General features: G+C 31.9%; 1 protein-coding gene across 5 annotated transcripts in view; it reads left to right on the forward strand.

Moving 5' to 3' along the window:
* Positions 1–21,946, forward strand: part of GPHN (gephyrin) — a 451,561-nt gene that overhangs the window by 267,380 nt on the left and 162,235 nt on the right. For all 5 annotated transcript variants that reach the window (XM_037503527.2, XM_054691156.1, XM_054691159.1 and 2 more), the window contains exon 9: positions 9,937–10,071. In XM_037503527.2, the coding sequence (XP_037359424.1) occupies positions 9,937–10,071 (135 nt within the window). The remainder of the gene's footprint in view (positions 1–9,936; positions 10,072–21,946) is intronic.

The following is a 21,946-nucleotide window of genomic DNA, read 5'->3' on the forward strand; positions in this document are numbered from 1 at the left end:
GTGTAAAATGGAAATAATAATGGTCCTTTTGCATGTGACAAAAGATAATTATTTGTAACAAATGAGATAATGTATATGAGGGAAATATATAAACTTTGCAGTTAGAGTTTAATATTTACAAAAGTCTTTTTAGGTGTCAAACACTATGTTTGCTGCTCAAGTACATATATATAAATTGTCCCAACCCATAGAGTTCACAGTATAACTGTGAAGACATTCTTAATGATCTTTTTACTTACTATTTTTTCCTAACTCAGTTATCCATTTCTTGTGAGCAAGAAAGTAAAATCCTGTTGATTTACTCACTTTTCAATAGTTACTAATAAACTGATTACTAATTATTGCTAAACTGATCAACTTGCTTTTTCAGGAAATAGAGACTTTAAGATGCCTCATAATGAATATTTGCTGCTTACCTCTCCAGCAGCCATTTCTCAATTACTTTCCCTAACACTGTACCAAATTTCCTAGTCACATAGTTTGTCTAAGCCTCCAGGGTAGGTTACCTGAGTAAAATCAGCCTATCCATTTCCTGTAGCCACAGTTTTTAGTTCAAGGAACACATGCTTTAAGCCAGCCAGAGCTAATAGGCCTCACATCTTAGATTTTATTTGATCTACTAGGGCCATAGACTGTTTCCTACTGGATGTGAATGAGGAAATAGACAACACCAAGAATGGTCATCTTGGAACCATTAAAGAAATGCCTGCCAATAATGCAACAAATGGGTCACATTGGTCACAATGTTCAAATCATTCACACAAGCCCCTATTGAACTGTACCTACCTTTTGACTTTTCAGTTGCATGAGCCAATAAATTACTTATTTTTAAAAGGTGAATTGGAGGTAAAGATCAATATATTGTTGTCTGCAACCAAAAAACGTGTTAACTAATATACCTTGTTATATATTGACTCTTTAAAGAGATGTATATTGATTAAGTGTGTATGTTGAATAAGAATCCCTGAAGTTTCAGATTTGAGTGAGAAGCTAATCCAAAGTGATACAAGCATAAAAAGGTATAGCACAAAGAAGGAAAAAAAAAAAAGGAAAATAAATTCTGCTTTTCTATGATTATTAAATAAATATAAAGGTCTTTTCAATGAGACTGGATCCAAATATGAAGAAATTTCAGCTTGTGCTTTGTAGCCTCAAGGCAACTAATAGGTTAAAATATCCAAGTTGTAATGACAGGCAAGAAGGAATTTTGAGACAAGCTAGCGGTAATATATCCTTGGGGCTACAGAATCAGAAATCTTACCTCACTGAAAGAAATCAAATCTTCTAGAGAAGTCCAGCATAATAATGATATTTCCCAAGCTGCCTTGGTGCAAAAAAGTCTGCTGCTTGTCTTGGAAAGAAATTGCTGATTTCCTCTTGGCAAAATATATGGAGAAATTAATATGTTACATGCATATATCCAGTGAGAAGATTGTGTCTTCCTAGAGCATTTAGGCAAAAATGCTGAGCTAGCAACCTGCCACTACTGTAGATTTTCCTGGGAATAAATGGCACCATTACGAAAGATCAGAGACATTATAAAGTTTGTGCACTTGCACATGCATTAACAGCTATGGTTTGATTCTATCCATGGGCATTTTGGTATATCAAAATAATAATAATTGACTGCTAGTTACCCTTGCAAACATTTCATATATGTCAGTACTTTATATGTGTTGTTATTTTACTTATGAGGGAATTAAAGCACAAAGAAATTAAGAACATATAACTACCTGGTAACTGAGCTGATATTCAAATTCACCCAGTCAGCTTTTTAAAACATAAAGTAAATCATGTCACTTCCCTACTTGAAATCTTCAGTGGATTATCATTACATTCAGAATAAAACCAAAACTCCTTGACATGTTCTGCTAGATTCTACATAATCTAACTCCTCCCCACTTTTGTAAACCCTTCTCTTAACATTAATTACCCTTTCCCCATTGCTCACTAAGCTTCATCAAGTTTTACTTGCTTTGGGGAACACATTATCATAAAGTGTTCAAAACTACACTCTGCCCCTGGCTAACTTCTATTTATTCTCTCTGTTCCAGTTTAAGTATCTCTCACAGAAAGATTTATCTAATCTGCCTCCTCTAATCTAAATTATGTTTGTAGTTATTCTCTCTCTCATTTGAGTTCTACCTATATACTGTAAAATTCATGAGAACAAGGATCACAGCTCTTAGTTTATTTGATCTGTCCAATATCTAGCACAATTTGACACATGGTATGCATTGTAGAACTATTTGTTAAAGATGTTTCATGAAAAAAGCTATGCTATATCATCCATCACTAAGGAATAGATGTTCATTAAGTTCACAAGACATATAAAAATAAAGATATTCAGCAGAACCCATGATGTATAAGGACTCTTCCATGAAATAGATACATAATCAGTATACTCTCTCCCCATAGTAAATGAATATATAAAGTGACTATAGTAATAATAGATATTTATGAATGCTAACTATATAGCAGATACTATTCTAAATGTTTTATACGTACCATCAAAAATTGATAGTAGAGTATATGTATCAGCAAAATTATATCTTTTTATTTTCCTGAAAGACAGAAAATTTATATGGGAAAACAAATCATAGTGAGGATTCTGATTACTGATGTAAAGAACAAAAATTCTGAAAAAATTTAAACAATCAGAATAATTTTATTAAGTATAATTAATAAACAAACTGCAAAGAAATGAACTCAAATGAGTATTTAAATTGTTAAGTTTATGATTTGGGTCATATACATATGAGACTCATTCCAATTACTATAAATTTGTTCAGTAGTTCACCAATACACTTATAAATTTCATTGGCATCAAAACAAATTTTAGTTTACTTAATTGATGTTATTACTGGTATTTCAAAAGACTACAGAGTTCAAAAACAAGAAGTGATATTTTGACTATGTATTCTAATTTTGATAACTCCATTTCTTCTTTTATATGTGTTCACCCGGTCAAATTAACTTGAGGAAAGAAAAACAGCACAGATAGAATCAGAACAGTTCCTACAAAAGCATGTACCCCATTACAATTTCACTTAATGAGGAAAATTCTATTGTTCAATAATTCACAGTTGAAATTACAGTGTATATCTACAGAGAATTTGAGAGCAACTGAGACAAATTGTTTTCTCCATGCTATCAGTTGCATAAGATAATAAAAATGCAGATTAGTTCTTTAAAAGTAGGAATGTTATTTCTTTTGGAAGTGATTTGGTATTTCTTCTTCTCATTTGTGCTAGCTTAACCCACTACAAATTCTGCTTACTCTATATGGATGCTCACTACTCCTTGGCAAGCCTTTGATTCTCCTCTTATTAACTTCTTTTTATAGACTGATGAATTTCAGTTTTCAAACTGTAATTTATCTTTTTTCACCTCCCATGTCTCCTATTATCTCCTCTGACTTCTTGTTATATTAAAATAAAGACCATCAAGGCTAACCATATGTCCTTTCTACTTAAGCTATTTTTCTGTGGTATTACTTTTTTCCATTTCTCCTTTCTCAAATAGAGCATGGAATTCTGGAAGTTAGTGACAACTTATACTCCCTTATTATTAAGGAAATAATTACTTAGCATCAGCTACATGTAAGACATTGTACTTATTTTTTTACCTCTCTCTAGTTGTTAAGTGCATTGACCACTTCTTAAAATTTTGTAACAGTCCCTCCATATTTTAATTACTGAAAATTTTTAATTGTTCAATTAATATATGATATATTCTTCTCTTCAAATTAAATTAAAACGAAACATAAGACTGACATCCATTTGAACCACCCTCTCATCTCACTCTCTTTTGTGATCATACATTTTCTTTTAATCAGAGGAATATCTTTCAAAACTTTTCCATACTTTTCTGTACATAGGAGATAAAATCCTAACAGTTTATAAGTGGTATGTGGCATATGTGTGTTTTAAATTTATAAATGGAGAGAGAAACTTGAAAAACTGCTTTTAAAATGTATGTAGAATAGTGGATCAAAAGTAACCAAGATGCTCTTCAGTAAGAAAATGAACAAAGTGAAAGACCTGCTATATAAATAGTAAGATACAATAATATAATTAAAGTAGTGCATTTTTGGTGCAAGAATTAACAGTTAAACCTAAGGGTAAATATAAGGGTAAAAAACATAAACACACTGTGTACTTGGTAGATGACAGAGTTTGTACTATACATTTTAAATTCACGTAAATACATATAACATAAAATTTAACATTTAACCATTTTAAGTGTATAATTCAGTGGCTTTTAGTACATTCACAATATTGTACAACCATCACCTCTGTCTTATTCGAGAATATGTTATCAACCCCCAGATACCACCATACCCATTAAGAAATGACTCCCTATACGCTCTCCTCCTCACATTCCCTGACAACCACTAATTTGTTTTGTGTTTGTGTGCATTTGCCTACACTGGACATTACATATAAATGGAGTAACACAATATGTAACTTTTTGTATCTAGTTTATCTCACTTAAAATGTTTTCAAAGTTCATCCAATGTAAAGCCTGTATCAACCTTTTATGGCTGCACAATGTTATTCCATTGTGTAAATATACCATGTTTTTATCTGTTGATCAGGTGGTGGACATTTAGGTTGTTTTCACTTTTTGGTTCTTAAAATAATGCTTCTATGAACAGCTTTCTGCACCTTTTTGTTCAACAAAAGGTTGTTTTACTTTTGAGGAGCCATGAAACTTTTACACACAGCTGTCCCATTTATATATCCAACAGCAATGTATGAGGTTCCCAATTTCTTTACATACTACATACTACATGTTATTTTTCCTGTTAAAAAAATTATAACCTATAAATGGGTGTGAATTGGTATCTCATTATGATTTTCATTTGCATTTCCCTAATGACTAGTGATGCTGAATAACATTCATATTGTTTTTCATGTTGACTATATATCTTCGTTGGAGAAAATCTGTTCAAGTCTTTTGACACCTTCTAATCATTCTTTAAAATTGTAGGATTTTTTTTTATTATGATCATGTTGGTTTATAATACTGTGTATAATTTAGGATATAGGTTCTTACCTCTTCATATGTTTGCTACCACTCCATGCCAACCACATATGCATCCATAATTCTCCACCATAATCCATTGGGCTCCCTCTACCATTTGTTCCCCACCCTCAACCCTCTCTGGTAGTCTCAATTTTGCAGTCAGTTTTTAGTTTAGTTTAGTTTAGTTTGGTTTAGTTTAGTTTGACTGTTCCTTTGTTTCTTTGCATTACACTTATGAGTGAAATCATATTTGTCTCTGACTTCTTTCTGCTTGCATAACCCCTACCAGTTCTTTGTTGCTCCAAGTGGCAAAAATTTATCTTCATTATAGCTGAGTACTATTTCACTGTGTGTATATATACCACATCTTAATGCACTAATCTGTTGTTGGGCACATAAGTTATTTTCATACCTTGTCTATTGTAAAATAGTGCTGCAAAGTACATAGGAGAGCATATACCCCTTCAAATTAGTGGTTTTTATTCTTCATATTAATAACCTAAAACAGGGATAGCTGGATTCTGTGGTAGTTCCCATTGGGGCTGGTCCATTCTGTATTCCCACCAAAACATTGTTGAGAGTTTCTTTTACTCCCCATCCTCACCAATCCTTGTTATTTCTGGTCTGGTCTTTCTGATATGGGCCATTCTCACAGATGTAACTTGGAATTTACTATGGTTTTGATTTGTATTTTTCTGATCATAAGTGATGGTGAGCATTTTTTTTTCATGTATCTGTTGGTCATCTGTATATCTCCTTTAGAGAAGTGACCATATAGCTCTTCTGCCATTTTTTATTGGGTTGTTTCTTTTCATATTGTTTAGTTGTATGAGTTCTATATAAATCTTGGACATTAGTCCCATTACAAATATATGATGTACAAATATTTTCTCGAATTTGGCAGGGTATCTTTTAATTTTATTGATAGTTTATTTTATTGTACAGAAGTTTTTTAGTTTGATATAGTCTTATTTGTTTATTTTTACTTTTGTTTTCCTTTCCTTTGTAGTCAAATCCCCAAAGACATCGCTGAAACCAGTGTCACAATATTTAGCCTATGTTTTCTTTTGTGTATTTATGGTTAATGTCTTGTACCTAAGCCTTTAATCTAAGCCTTTAAGCCTTTAATTTTTGTGTATGAGGTGCGATAATTATGTAGTTTCATTCTTTTGAATGTGACTGTCCACTTTTTCCAAAATAGGTGTTGAAAAGACTTTCTCCATTCTATGGTCTTGACACCTTTATTATAAATAACTGTCCATATAACTGTGGGTTTATTTATGAACAGTCAATTCTATTCCAATCATCTGGTTTATTTTTATTTCACTATCATCTTTTTTAGTATTATGAACAGGTGAAATATGGAGTCATGTGAGGTACATTAGTGGCATTTGACCATCTTTCCAGTAAATGACCTTTTTTATTAGACATAGTGCCAACACATACACCTTCAAAATTATGCTATCTACCTTCATTTCTATCACAATTCAGTAGTCAAATTACTAGCAGTTAGAGCCATTTTATTTTTCAGAATCCCCATTGCTTTTATCCTACTTATGGAGATATTGTTCATAAATCACTTAAATTGTCAAACCCTGAAATGGTAAAAATGCCATCAGTAGTAAGGATGTTGGCTTTTATACTATATAAAGGAGCTTCTATAGAAATAATAGTAAGTCCTTTATGAAAAGGAGATGATGCATAACATCAGATACCTTTCTAATCATAAAGTCTAACTGATGTTTCCTTCTTTTGATATGTAAAGTAATACTTACTGATGGATGTTAATTGCTAATTCTTTCATCATATGTATTTTCTATCATGCACAAAACCTGAAAGTGGTCAGGTTCTCATTTTGAGATTACAAGACCTATACCCATTAGCAGTATCCCAGAACATTTACATTATTATGAATAGCCTAAAATAATAAATTTGTAATCAACATGAATATTAATAATAAAAAATAAATAATGCACATTGCCATTATGTTTGTATATTTTTGAATAATGATACTTAATTATCTCATTCTTTACCATGCTGATAGATATAATAACAAGTCAAGATTTATCAAGTATTTACTTTAGAAGTGCTGGATAACTTATAAACATTATCATATTTAACCCTGAGCAGTATTCCAGTGAGGTAAAAATCTACCATTGTCCTCATTTTGAAATAAAGGAAACAGCAATTCAGAAACTGTATCCACCAGCACCCCAGAAAAAAGTCAAAGAATATTTACATAGATAATTAAGAGTTTAATAAGCAACTATGGTATTCACAAAAGTTCGGGCAGAGTTTATGGAAAGCTGCTGTGGAATTAATAATAGTGGAAATCTTTAGTATTATTAGTTCTAATGGGACAGAGGGGTAAAGTTCTATTGGAATCCAGAAAGGAACTGTAAGGGTCATCTGATGGAACCTGTGATCTTAGCCAGCTTTTGGTGATGTGGTAGAAAGTAAATAATGGATCTAAATACCAGAACTTGCCTCTTATTTACTGGACCCAACTGGAAAAAAAGAGTACAAAACAGCTTGTTTGTTCTATTTACAGGTCAGCTTGGAACAGAGAGGGTGAAGAAATCTAGAGAATGAATCTGAAATGGAAAATATCTAGGAATTAAATAGCTATTAAGTGCCAGAGCTAATATATTAATGTCAAACACTACTCCTAACCACAGTATCACAATTCCTCTCATATAAAAATATTTTCTGAAACAACATTTGGCCAAGGAAGCTATTTTATTTATTTTTTTATTTGTAAGTTATTGTCTTTTTTTTTAAGATTTATTTTTTTATATTCCCCATACAATTGCATCCCCCTTATTTTGACCCCAATCCTTCTTCTCCCTGCCCTGCCCCATAGTGTGTCTCTGGTTTATAGTTGCTTGTTGATTTTGATTTTTTCTTTATTATAGTTTTTCTTTTTCCTGGTCCCTTATTTAGGTTTTCTAGATTCCTGCTATGAGTGAGACCAACCGGTATTTTTCTTTTTCTTTCTGGCTTATTTCACTGAGCATAATCCCTTCCAGCTCCATCCATGTTGCTGCAAACTGCATGAGTTTATCTTTTTTGATTGCTGAGTAATATTCCATTGTGTATATTGCCACATCTTCTTGATCCTGTCATCTATTATTGGACATTTGGGTTGTTTCCAAATCTTAGCTATTGTAAATAGTGCTGCTATAAACATAGGGATGCAGGTGCTCTTTTGAATTAATGTTTCTGTGTCATTTGGGTAAATACCCAGGAGTGGAATTGCTGAATCATGTGGAAGCTCTATCTTTAGTAGGTTGAGGAATCTCCACACAGCTTTCCATAGTGGTTGGACCAGTTTGCACTCCCACCAACAGTGCAAGAGAGTTCCTTTTTCTCCACAACCTTGCCAACATTTGTTGTTGCTAGTTTTTTTAATATGTGCCATTCTCACTGGTGTAAGATGGTATCTCATGGTAGTTTTGATTTGCATTTCCCTGATGACAAGTGATGTTGAACATTTTTTCATATGCCTGTTGGCCATTTGCATTTCCTCTTCAGAGAAGTTTCTTTTTAGCTCTTCTGCCCATTTTTTAACTGGATTATTTTCTTTTTTGTTGTTGAGTCTCATCAGCTCTTTGCAGATTTTTGTGATCAGTCCTTTATCATTAGTGTTGTGTGCAAAAAATGTTCTCCCAGTCAGTGGGGTTTCTCTTTGTTTTGGTTATTGTCTCTTTTGCTGTGCAGAAGCTCTTTAATTTGATTTAGTCCCAGTTGTTTATCTTTGCCTTCACTATCACTGCTTTGGGTGATGTGTCTGTAAAGATGTCTTTGATGTGCATGTCATGTAGTGTTTCGCCTATATTTCCTTCCATATATTTTACAGTTTCAGGTCTTATGTCTAGTTCTTTAATCCATTTTGAGTTGGTTTTTGTGCATGGTGTGAAGTAGTGGTCAAGTTTCATTCTTTTGCATGTAGCCACCCAGTTTTCCCAGCACCATTTATTGAACAAACTTTCTTTGCTCCAGTGCATATTCTTTGCTCCTTTGTCAAAGATTAGTTGACCATAAATCTATGGGTTTATTTCTGGGTTTTCTGTTTGGTTCCATTGGTCCGTGTGTCTGTTCTTGTTCCAATACCATGCAGTTTGGATTATTATGGCTTTGTAGCATAGTTTGAAGTCCGGGAGTGTGATGCCTCCATTCCCTTCTTTTTTTTTTCAGGAGAGTTTTGGCTATTTGGGGTTTTTGGTGGCTCCATAAGAATTTCATCAATTTTTTTTTTTCTTTGAAGAAATTTTCATTGTCATAGCATTGAATCTGTATATTGCTTTTGGTAGGATGGTATTTTGATAATGTTAATTCTTCCAATCCATGAGCAGGGGATGTCTTTCCATTTCTTTGTGTCTTCTTCTATTTTTTTTTTTTTAAGATTTATTTATTTATTTATACAAGCACTGGGTACAGTCAAAAGCACGGGAGGGTGAGAGAATTCACCAGAGCCAGAGCGGGAAGCAGAACAGGCAGGAGGGCCAAAGTACACTGCTGAGGGGAGCAGTGGGTGCAGCAGGAGAGGTCTGCGCGCTATGTGGGAACTTCGCCCGGCAGCCGTGGATTGAACCGACGCTGCAGAGGCTGCGGGCTGCTTTGCAGCCCAGCGCTCAACCACTGCACCACTAGGAAGTCCTTTCTTCTATTTCTTTTAACAGTGTTTTATAGTTTTCTTTGTTTAGGTCCTTTACTAAAAAAGATATTTTAAATATGGTTACCATCCTTTCCCAAATTTTGGAATATGTTTATACCTACAAATAAGTAAGATAAAATATATGAAAGCTATCAGAATGCCAAAAAAAAAAGTTAGATGTAGATATTAATTTTACATTTTTTTTGGTATTTTCAAATTAATTAAACCATAATTGTTCACATTCTCAGATTCCAGACTCCATCATTTCTCGTGGTGTTCAGGTGCTCCCACGAGACACAGCCTCCCTCAGCACTACTCCTTCAGAATCGCCTCGTGCTCAGGCTACATCTCGCCTTTCTACAGCTTCCTGCCCAACACCAAAAGTAAGTGTATCTCCTTGGCACCTTATATTTGTTAAAGTATGTGAATCTGGGAAGACTAACCAGTATTTCCCTTGCTTGTCAAGGTTGGCTTGCATGCAAGATCATAGAGTAAAAAGTGAGTGGATTGTTAGTTACCACTTACTGTTTTGCAAATTGTCCTATTAGGTCAACAGTAGAACAATAGTAATTTCATGCCAAATGTCTACTCCAACATAACAGCTACAGGTATCATTTTCTGTAGCTCCTATTGCTTTGTTGTAGACTTGATATTTTTGAGTATATTCATTAGTATAGATGTGAAGTAATTTGTTGCTATAGAGGATTAATGTTTTTCTGTCAATAAATAGCAAGATTAATAAAATAATGTCACTAAAGGAATTATTTTTAGCTTGTCCAAGCTGGGGTAGCTCCCTGCTCTAGTATCATTCCAAATTTTTTCAAATATATTCAACTTGGAATGTTGCTGCCTAATATTTGGAAAACCAATCTAAATTGATTAGAAAGAAAGTTTTAATGCCAACCTTTAGTGGGGGGAGAAAAGTATCTAGTCTTTACTTTTTTTATAATCTGTCCAATTACTGAATAATGTTTGGGGATAAAAGGATTAGGCATTTACTTGCCTCCTCATATCCTCGTGTATATGATAAATTAAGTCACATACTTATCTACAACTGACTGTTTTCTCCTGGAATGTCCATTCCTTGGTTAAGTTAGTCATTTGTAATTTCAGTTTCCTAAGTGATGGGTGTAATATTGGCATCAAAAAGTTGATAGTAAAATTCCTTTCTATTTAATAACATGATGTTAGATACAGGCTGTACCACAAATTTATTTTAGGAATCTGACAGTTAATTTTTCAAACCATATCTTTTTCTCTGTAATGAAATTTAAGAAGTTATACAGCTATATCCCTGAATTCCCACTTTTCTATGAATTTCATGACTGTTGTAATGGATTTAACTAGAAGTAATCTCGAACATCTTGATGTGATGTTGATCTTGATGTGAGTTGTGAAGTTGCTTTTACATGATACAACCTTCTCAGCAAAGTCTTCTGAGTGCTACCATTGTTTCTCATTGTTTTTAAATTTGTGTTAAAAATAACTGATATTAATTTCATAGTTTTTAAAAATATTGGTCCTAAATCTTCAGTGAAGAAAAACTATAAGAATGTTTTACACATTAAATATACACTGGCATGGTTGAGTGCCAGTCAGCTACATTTCCAACTGAATAAAAACTTGGAGATCTTAATATTTGAAGTGGATAGAGGAATCTTATCTTTGTCTCTTAAATTTTTTGGACAAAATAATTTATTGTTTGACTGCTTTAAATCTCAGCTATACAAACTAGACTCATAAAGTCTGGAAATAATTACAACTAAATATTAAGTCCACTCTAAAAGTTTGATCATTTACCAAATGTTGGAAATTCAGAACTATCCAAGATACAATATTTTTCTTTCAATAATATACTTTGAACATAAATATATTCTGAATGTTTTAGCTAACTTTATGTAAATAGCTAAATTTAATCATATAGTCATGCTTAAAACTTTTTGAAACTTTGAAATTACATTCTAATTATAAAGAAATATCAAAAACAATTTTAAAAATCACTTTATATTTACAAATTTACTGAAGTAAAAATTCTAAAAAAAAAGTTAACATTTATTAAGTTAATTTGATTATTGTAAAACTTAGGGAAACAAGTGACTTCTTGACATATTTTCCTTAGATAATACTTCACATTCAAACTAACAAATTCAAATAAATTCCTATCTTTGAAAATCCTTTTTGTAGGAATTTTTTTCTGTATTTTTATCTAGGAGTAAGATTCTGTTCCTTTTAAATAATTTTCCCACCACTAAAATATATGCTTCAAAAGTAAAATTATTGCTTAAGTGTAATTTTAAAATGAAAATTTTAATACTGAATCAGAATACAACTACAGTAAAAAAAATATTTTGAATATTGATATTTTGAAAAGAAGTAAAGAAATTCAAATTAATCTTTCGTGTGAATGTTCATAACAGCTTTATTTATAATAGGCAAGAGTTATAAATCATACCTTAAAGGCTAAAAATGGAAATGCTGTATGACTCAATAATTCCACTCTAAGTCATATATCCAAGGAATATGAAACCATTAACATAAAAAACCCATATGTTTCACAATAGTCACAGCATTATTTATAATAGCTAGGATATGAATGCTGCCTAAATGTCCATTGATGGGTTACTGGATCAAGATCTAGTCTGTCCACATTCGGGAGTACTGTATAGCCAGAAGAAAGGATGTTATGGGGGCCTCCCTAGTGGCACAAGGGGTTAAGCACCACACTATGAAGCTATCTGCAGCCACTGCAGCACCAGTTCGATCCCTGGCCAGCCAGGGAGCTACCCACATGGTGCAGCAGACCTCTCCTGTCTCGCCCGCTGCTCTTCTCAGCAGTGTATTTCAGTCAGTCTGCCTGTTCTCTACTCTGTCTCTGGTGAATCCTCTCACCCCACCCCACTGACCTGTACCCCAGTTCTTGTATGCATAAATAAATAAAAATCTTTAAAAAAAAAAAAGGATGATGTGTAGCCACTTGCAACAAAATGGTGAGAATTTAAGAGAATTATGTGCAATAAAGCATGTCAGAACAATAAAAACAAATGCTGGACATTTATATAGCCAACAATTCAATAACATAAAACACTTTCAAAAACCTGATAGCCGAGGGGTCCAGTCTCAGCACTATCACTACTGCAATCTGAGTTCAATCTATGGCCAGGGAGCTAACCCACATGGCATATAAGAGCTCTCCTACCTCACCTGATGCTCCCTTCAGCAGTGTATTTCAGTGAATCCACCTGTTCAGCTTCCCATTCTGTCTCTGGTGAATCCTCTCATCACCACCCCTCACACACAGACCTCTGGACTACACCCCCAGTTAAATAAATAAATAAATATTTAAAAATAAATACCTTCATAGCTCTAAAGTTAAGAGGAAAAGGGAGGGAAAGGGACAATAGGGCATAAGGAATGTCAGTGGAGAGATAGATTAAGAGACAGCGAGAAACGACATAGAAAATAAATAACTCAAAGTGGAGGGGGAAAAACAGAATGTGGATAGGGGCGTGGCAGAATTCTACATCCCCACAGGGATTGATTTCATTGTCAGAGGCCACAGCAGGATCACCATCTTTCAAGGAACCACAATAAGCTAGTACTTATTCTATAACTACCCAGAGTGGTGTGTGGGGATATAAAAAATTTTTTAAATAAACCAAATATTCATCAGCAGGAAAATGGATAAATTGTATAGCTGTTCTACATTTAAAATGAATGCATTATTGATATACACTACAATATGGATACACCTGAAAATAATTTTTCTGAATGAAAGATGAAAGACAAAAATTGATATGTCTATGATTCCATTTATATAAAATTTTGGAAATTGCTAACTAATTATTAGTAACTTAAAGCACAGCACACTAGTTATATGGAAATGAATTAAAGGATTATAGAAGGGAAAGAGATTGCAAAGGAATATGAGGACATTTTTGAGGGTGATATAACTATTATTTTGGTCTGTAAAGCCAGATAGATACGTATACATGTTTTATGTATTTATAGGTATGTATACATGTTAAAACATGTGTTGTACGCTTAAATATGTGTAGTTTATTTTATGTGAATATTCCTAAATAAAACTGTTACCAATCAAAAATAAAATAAGCAGATATACATAAGTAATTCTATTATTAGAATTTCACTTAATAATTATAAATTGAAATCTATTCTAAGAAAAAATAAAAATGTTATGGTGATAGAAAATAATATATGGGGAATCTTACTTTGAGAGGATGATCAGAGAAGCCCTCTCTAAGGAATAACATTTCCTCGGGGATATGAAGGAGGAGTAAAAATAAAACGTAAGTTTTTGTGTTATCTGAAAGTGTTGAGAATTATAATTAGCAAAAAATGATCACTTTAAAAAATGATCACTTTAAAAGCAGTTGTCACCAACCAAGAACTCTCAGACTAAAACTTTTCATTTGTGTAAGAATAGTCTTATTTCAGTTTGTGTCATAATCAATTTTTAGTATCAGGTTTTTTTATTTTATTTAAATTTTTTTTTTTTTTTTTTTTGCCTTTGACTACTGATTTCAAGTTGCAAGGCCCTAGTTTTAGCACTTAAATCTGTTCTAGGTGAACTATTTGTATTAAATGTATAATGTAAAATTTAGGACAGAGTAGAAGTCAAAACTGATTCTCAGGTTTCTAATTTGAATTATGGGCAAATGATTATGTTATTAACTATGTTAACAACTAGAAGTTATGAAGGTAAAAGAAAGGGAGATAAAACCTTTTGATTGTGAATGTGTACAGTCTGAGATATGTATGAGACACCCAAGGAATGATATCCAGTGCAAATCGAACATATGTTTGAGTTTGGCATCGGTATTGTTAATGCATCTCGGTTATAGTATTTATAATCTAGTGTGTATTAGTGATGGTCAAATGCTATACAAATCTCTGTCCACTTTTCAGATTAGATATGCCTGTCTGTCGTGTGTAGAAATAAATGTGTAAATATAGTTTCTTTACAATACAAATAAAATACAGTCTTGAATGATTAACACTAGAAAAATCACTTGCTAATAGGAGCCCTGGATTCAAGTGCTGGACCCTCTAGGTTATAACCACAGTATACAAAGCTAGTTATACAACTTTTCTGAGCTTTGTGTCTATGATGAAACTGATAATACTAACTCCCAAAGACTTTGGTGCTGGAAAAGCAGTGGTGAGTAAGTAGACATTATTCTTGCCCTTAAAAAGACAAAAAAGCTACATGTTATAATAAAATTTAATAAGTGTTATGATTTATCTTCAGGTCTACATATTACTCTGAGAATAACCTTCAGAGGCACTTAACCTAATCTAAAAGGATTAAATAACTAAAAGTAACATGGTTCAAAAGTAACAGTTCCAACCTTTCCATCTTCAATTTATCACTAGGCAGTATTTAAACTGAAGAACTTCCTGTCCATTTGCATGTGTGCATCTGTTTTTCTTCCATCAAAAACTATAATATTAAAGGTTACTTTGGATTCACATTTTATGTGTTCACTGCAATATGATATCCTAGATTTTGCTTTGATTCTTTAAGATTCTGTAGCTATGGTGAGAGCAAGATATACCAAGTTTGGATTACTCTTTTGGTATGGTTATCACAATCTAATGAAGGCAACGATTTATTATCTTTTCTAAACAATTGTTAATAGATTGGAATTATCTCCCGCTAAAATTTCTTTTCTAAAATGACATAATACTTTATTGTGTATGGGGGAAAAATAATTTCTTATGTCAGAAATTTCCTTTTAATGTAATTTGAAATGATTAATGATTGTCACTCCTTTTACTGTGTAAATAGTGAAGTATCTTTTAAGAACAAACTCAGAGTTTAGCCTTTTATTGCCCTAAGCAAAATAGTGCTTAAGCACTAAATAGTATATAGATTCTATTTAAGAGTGGAAAATATCTAAAAGATTCAAGTTCTAAAATGATGACAGTCTCTCTAAATGGTTAACTGAAAGGTTAATTCTATAACAGAGAAATTTTATTTTGAAATGAGCATGATTCACAACTTAAATGAGTGCTGATTTTCAGTTACAAAAGGCAACAGCATCACTATTAGAAATCAAAAGACCGAGGTAAAGAATAATGACTAGAGAAAAAAAAAATTATCTAAATTCACTTATAACACTCATGTCTAATCTTACATTTAAATAAAATACAGACTTACGACATCTCTATAGGTTTCTGTTATTGTCCTTTGAGCAAAATTTAGATTACTCTGGATAACGAAAGAACTATTTTCTTAACTCAGTTTTTAATGTGTCTGTCTGAAAGGTTGTGTGATTTCCTTTACGTATAAAAATGTTGTTATTGATGCAGGGTCTGGCTAATACTCCCTCTGAGATTTTTCCCTAGTGATGTTATTTTTTTGAAACTATTATTCATATTATCATCTCTTTTGTGAACACGACAGTGATTATGTGTTATGTTAGTTCATGGACTCTAAACCTGAGATACCCACATCTTTGGAGATTCTCATGAAGTTGCTAAAATTCTTGCCTAGATGAAGATACTAGCTGGGATCTGCAAGTTATTTTCCCTTCTTAGGAACCTAATTGAAATTAGTAAAACTACACTGAACATCAAGTTTCCTTCCTCTTGTCTGATATGCCAGCATTGACATATCACCATCAGTTCAGCTGATAATGACATTTTAGAAATTTATGGGTTCTGTATATGGAATCAACAAACCCTAAAAAGGTTACAAAATAGTGAATTAGATCAAAAGTGCATAAAAATATTTTCTTTTGTGCAAAGTTAACTTCCCCATCTGGGAGGTATTGAGCAATAATATTCTCGACATTAGTGGTCAAATCAAGCAATTCTCAACTATAATAATCTCAGGACCACTCACACGTGTACTATTACTATTAAGGAGCTTCTATTTGGATGGGTTGTATCCATTGCCAATTATGTGCTAGAAATTAAAACTGAGAAATTTTTAAATGTTTGCTTGCTTCAAAATAATAATAAATTCTTTAAATGCTATAAATAACATTGTTATTAAAAAAATTTCTAAAACAAACAAATCTGAAGAGAATGCACTGTTTTTTAATTTTTCCTAATATAATTTTGATGTCTGGTTTATTAAAGGACATCTGGATTCTTACATCTACTTCTGTATTCAGTCTATTGTGACATATTGTTTTGGTTGAAAAATATGAAGAAACAACTTCAAATTCACACAATTATGTAGATTTAGGAAAAATACTTCTTTAATAGCATTTTCAGATATTTGTGAATATTTTGACACTACCTAAAGATTTACAATTGATAGTCTATTAAAAGTTACATGAAGTATGAAATCTAAAACCTGTCAAGTACCATCCAATATTCTGATATATAAAAATCCATTTATCTGTCCTGAATTTGAGGGGATCTTATACCTAGGCATTATTTTGAAATATATTTATTGATCACTTGGAGAAGACAAATTCTTCCAAATGTTGACCATTTTATTATATCAAAAAATTCATCTTCATTAATATAACCAACCAAACTCATTTTAAAAAAAAAAAAAACTTGGAAGCTCTCAAGGTCACTGTGGCAGATATATCATTTCCATATTATTAACTTCTGAAAAGCAAGAATTTTATCAATTGGCTAAAAAGCAACAAATTGTGTTCACTTTTCTTGATACTCATTTCATACATTTTTAAGAAAATGTCTACCAAATATCCGTCTGAAGAACTGTAGTTTTTAAGTCATTCTTTTTCAAACAAAAATAATGGTTTTCTTTATAAAACCTGTCTAGTAAGGGATGCAACTCAAATAATTGTATAATTGCTTTTCCTTGAGACAACCGTCATCTTTTGGTATGCAATGGAAGTATTTTGTTCATGCATACTATTTTGTGACACTCAAAGGACAATAATAATTACTATTTCATTGAGGACAATGTTTAGTGAAATTAGCTTTTCTTCTTTAAAACTGTTGTGTTTTTTTTTTTTTTTCTTTTTAGTGTTAGTACAGGGTAGTAAACATTACAATGACTAGTCATCCTATTTGGATGCAGTGCCAACCCACCATTGCTTTTGTATCATCACTGCAAATGTCAACAAAGTAAAAGGGTGAATAATGTTTTACTACTATTATTAAAATGATTTTAATCTTGTGGACCCTTGAAAGGTGGTAGCAACTGTCATAGGTCTGTGGACCATACTTAAGGAACCACTAGTATAATCAAATGAGCAAACTTCTTAAAATTATGTATGTTGAATTATGTATGTTGAATCTTAGTTTTCCCTATTTTCCTTTGGTTACAGTGGGAATCTCAATCCAGATTTTATCTCTTCTATAAATGATACCAGTTAGCATGTTTAATTAAGAATTATAAATGATGCACCAACTCTGTAATGCAGATTAATTTTCTGGCAAGGATTAGTTTCTCTTCCCTTATTTAAAATGAGAAAAGACTTCACTAAGTCTTTTGAAGCTACAAGAACAGACACTATAATTCCCAGAAAACTCTACTCACTTCAAATGTGATATTACTACCGCATTTGGATAGCAACTAATATTTTAGATAGGACATCTTGTCTAACAGTACACAGAGAGCCCTCTTTTAAGCCACATATTCGTTGTTGGAAGATAATTTTATTATAAAAATTAATTGAAGATGACTTGTTTATTAAATTAGTTTAGAACATTTAAAATTGATAAAATTTTAAATAAAATTACAAATTTTCAGATTTTCCTAAAAAAAAATCAGTTCAATGTTTCTGAGCCAGCACCAATATATATGAGTACTTAGATGGCATCTTTTATTGTATTTTAATGCATTAATTACCTGCCTCCTATAGAATTTTGAGTAACTTATTTCCAATCTCTGTCACTATTGTCTGGTTTCTCCTACTTTATACAATATGTTTGTATTACTATTTATTCTGGTTTGTTAGAAAAACAGATTTTAGAGACTTCAAAAAAAGATGGTTCCCTTAAATAATTTCTAATGTTAAAGGAATTACCCAGTTATGATAAAGTATTCATATTTTAATAAAACTGAAATTATATAATTATATTTTAGCTATAATTTGGAGTCTATAAGTTATTTTAAATGGTTGTTCTGTGACATTCCTCTAAGTATACAGGACTTTACATTGCTTTCTGTTTCTTCATTTCATTAACTGTCCTCTCTGCCTTTATATATAATAATATTTGAAAGTAGAATTCCCCCATTCTTCTCTAATTGTTTAATGTTCACAGAATTACATTCATTATTGAACTTAACTATGTATAACTCCCACCCCACAATATGAACTTGTAAATGAAATTTGATTATTTAGCCTGTGAAGATTCTGTTAATTATTAACTTTAGAATTAACAATTTTATAGCAGGCAGTAAATAACTAGCATAGTCATTTTTTATTTTATAATAATTATATACATTTCATTTTGGAAAATTTCGAAAACTCATATAAGCAAAAAAAAGTTTATAAACAATCCTCAATAAATTTGAACTGTTAAAACTTTGCTTTATTGTTATGTTTGTTCTATATATTCAGATATTTTATATACATGGATGATAATAGGAAGGCAATGATTAAAAACTCAGATTCTGGAGTATAACATGCTTGATAATAATCTGCAATTATATCACTAGATCTTACTATGTTATAACATCTTTTCCTGTTTTTAAATTATCTCTATATCATTATTAATTATTAATTTCTATTCTAATCTGTGGATGTAGCACAGTTTTCTCACCAACCCATATTGTGGATATCTTAGTTTTTTCCTATTTCAAAGTTTTTTTTAAAAAGCTCTGATAATCTTCTGAAATTTAATGTTTTAAAGTCTTAATTAAACTTAGCAACTTTTATTAATTTTACTTTGTTGAAAATACATATAGAACTTGTTGGCCTTTGACTCCTAGTTTTTTATGGATACCAGGAATAGATCATTTTTATATCCTTTTTGAATTTAATCCATTAATAATCTGGAAAAAGCAGTTTTTAGCATTTTCCTTTGACTCATTTACTGGCAGACACTTAAAAATTATAAATCCAAAATTGTTTTAACAAAATTAACAGCACTGATTATGTAAAATATCGCACCACTTGGCATTAAAATTTGAGTATCAGACCTAGCCTGCCACTGTACAACTTTGTGAGAATTAGGAGATCTCAGTTTCTATGTCTGTAACATCATAATATTAAAATAAGTAGCCTCTAAAAGTCCCTCATAGACTTATCATTTTATTCCTTTGAGATATTACTATATTGACTGAATAAACAGATTGTATTGTATTATTATCCAATAAATATAAAATAATTTACATTTATTTATTTCAACTTTTGCATTTCATGCTAGTATAGTTAGTGATTATCATCTAAAAATGTTCTAACTTCAAGATCTTTCTCATTTAGGTCAAATTTTTCCTGTTAAAAGGAATATTGATTTCTCTTGGTATTCAGCAGTTGGTATTCGAGTTATATGAACATGGGGAGGTGGGAATTGTAGAAATACAAGGACTGGTGAGATTAAGAATAGTAGCTCTTTAATTTAATGGTTATAATTCTTATACAATTTTTATTAATAGATTGGGCATTTTTTTTCAAAAGTGCTCAACAAAAATAACTTGTGCTGTCATTATTTCAACAGCAGAATTGACTAGAGAGAACCATGATTTAAATCTATATAATTAACTGACCTTATCTCATTCATGACTTTAATATAGATCCTATCCCAAACTAAACTACTCTCTAGATTTTTACATTTTAAAAAAATACATGTTTTAAAATTGGTCATGTGTTTTCTATTTTCATTAAAGACAAAACATAGATTAATTCAGAAATTAATTTAATGAGTACTGTTTAGTGGATATTCTACTTCAAATATTGTCCTGTATTGAAAATACAGCAATGGATGAACTTATAAACCCTCTCCCCAAGGATCTTATGGTGAAGCTGATGAAAAAATGAGTTTTACAACAAAGCTATCAGATAAAGAGTTAATAGCCTAAATGAAACTCCTGTAACCTCATAGAGTTAAAAAAGAATGAGTGGAAGACATTAAAAATTTTAAATAATACACATTTTACAATCAAATTGATGCCTATTTTTAATTTATAATCATCAATGTTATAAAAAAGCATGATATAACTATTCCTATTCACAATGTTAAGAACATAAATTTGTGTGACTTTTCAAACAAACAGCTTATACATCATATACGGAAAAGTTAAGGTGCATACACACACACATATAAAGCTTTTTTTTCTTTTTCTTATATTTCAACCAATTATATTGTTTCTAGAAATTTATCTAATGGAAATTATCGGAGTCCTCCAAACTTATGTACTAGATTGTTTATCACAACGCTTTTTCATATTCATAAAAATTAGAACTAACCTTAATGTCTATGATCAACTAACTTGTGGTATATACCTGAATGAGTTATTTATATAACTTAAAAGGCATCACTTGAATAAGACTAAATAACATGGAAAAATGCTTAAAATAAAATAAAACATAGTTTATGAAAGTAATACATGGCGATGAGTCCAGTGCAGAAAGCCAGCCACATAACACCTTAGCCAGCAACTCATGATTGACCAGCTTGAAGTTCAGTGGAAAAGGAGGTCCACATTCACATGCAGACACAGGAGACTCTTAACAGAAGTCATTGTTCAGCTAACAAAACATTTGTCAATAGGAACACCAACAGGGGAGAATGTGGAGATGCTCACCTGACTACCCAAGATACTTCCATGGAGAAGGAAAAGGAGATGAAGGTTAAGAAAATGGCAACAGTTCTTTGGCAGCTTGTCTTGTAAATGACAGTATTACTAGTCAAGGCAATGTAATACCTTCCCTAGTTATTGTCAAAGAAGAAAACTGTCCTAGGCCTAAAGAGGGACCTGTTTCTTTGGAGAATCCACTTAGCTCCAGAAGAGCAGTTCTGGACACTTCCAGGTAGGGTCCCTGCAAGGACCCCCTTCACAAGATGTCCTGATAGAAAGTGGGACCAGAGTTTCTCTCTAGCCTTGATGAGGGCATCCCTGAGCTTGTCCCTATTCACCAGGGCATTGAGTGAATCTCCATATCTGGAGGACAGCAGGAAATGTTGCTAGGAGCCCCCAAATCATACAGATGTAAAAAACATAAAGATCTTTAGGAATTATTCTCAGTTAAATGCCCATCAGAGAAGAGAAATAATGGAAGGACATTTGTTTGTGCCTGGTGTGGCAAGGCCTTCTTTCATGTATCACAGCTACTCTTGCATAAGAGAATTCATGAAAAA

This window comes from Talpa occidentalis, unplaced genomic scaffold, assembly GCF_014898055.3.
Source record: "Talpa occidentalis isolate TD23 unplaced genomic scaffold, MPIMG_talOcc4v2.1 talOcc4.11, whole genome shotgun sequence".
Classification (NCBI taxonomy): domain Eukaryota; kingdom Metazoa; phylum Chordata; class Mammalia; order Eulipotyphla; family Talpidae; genus Talpa; species Talpa occidentalis.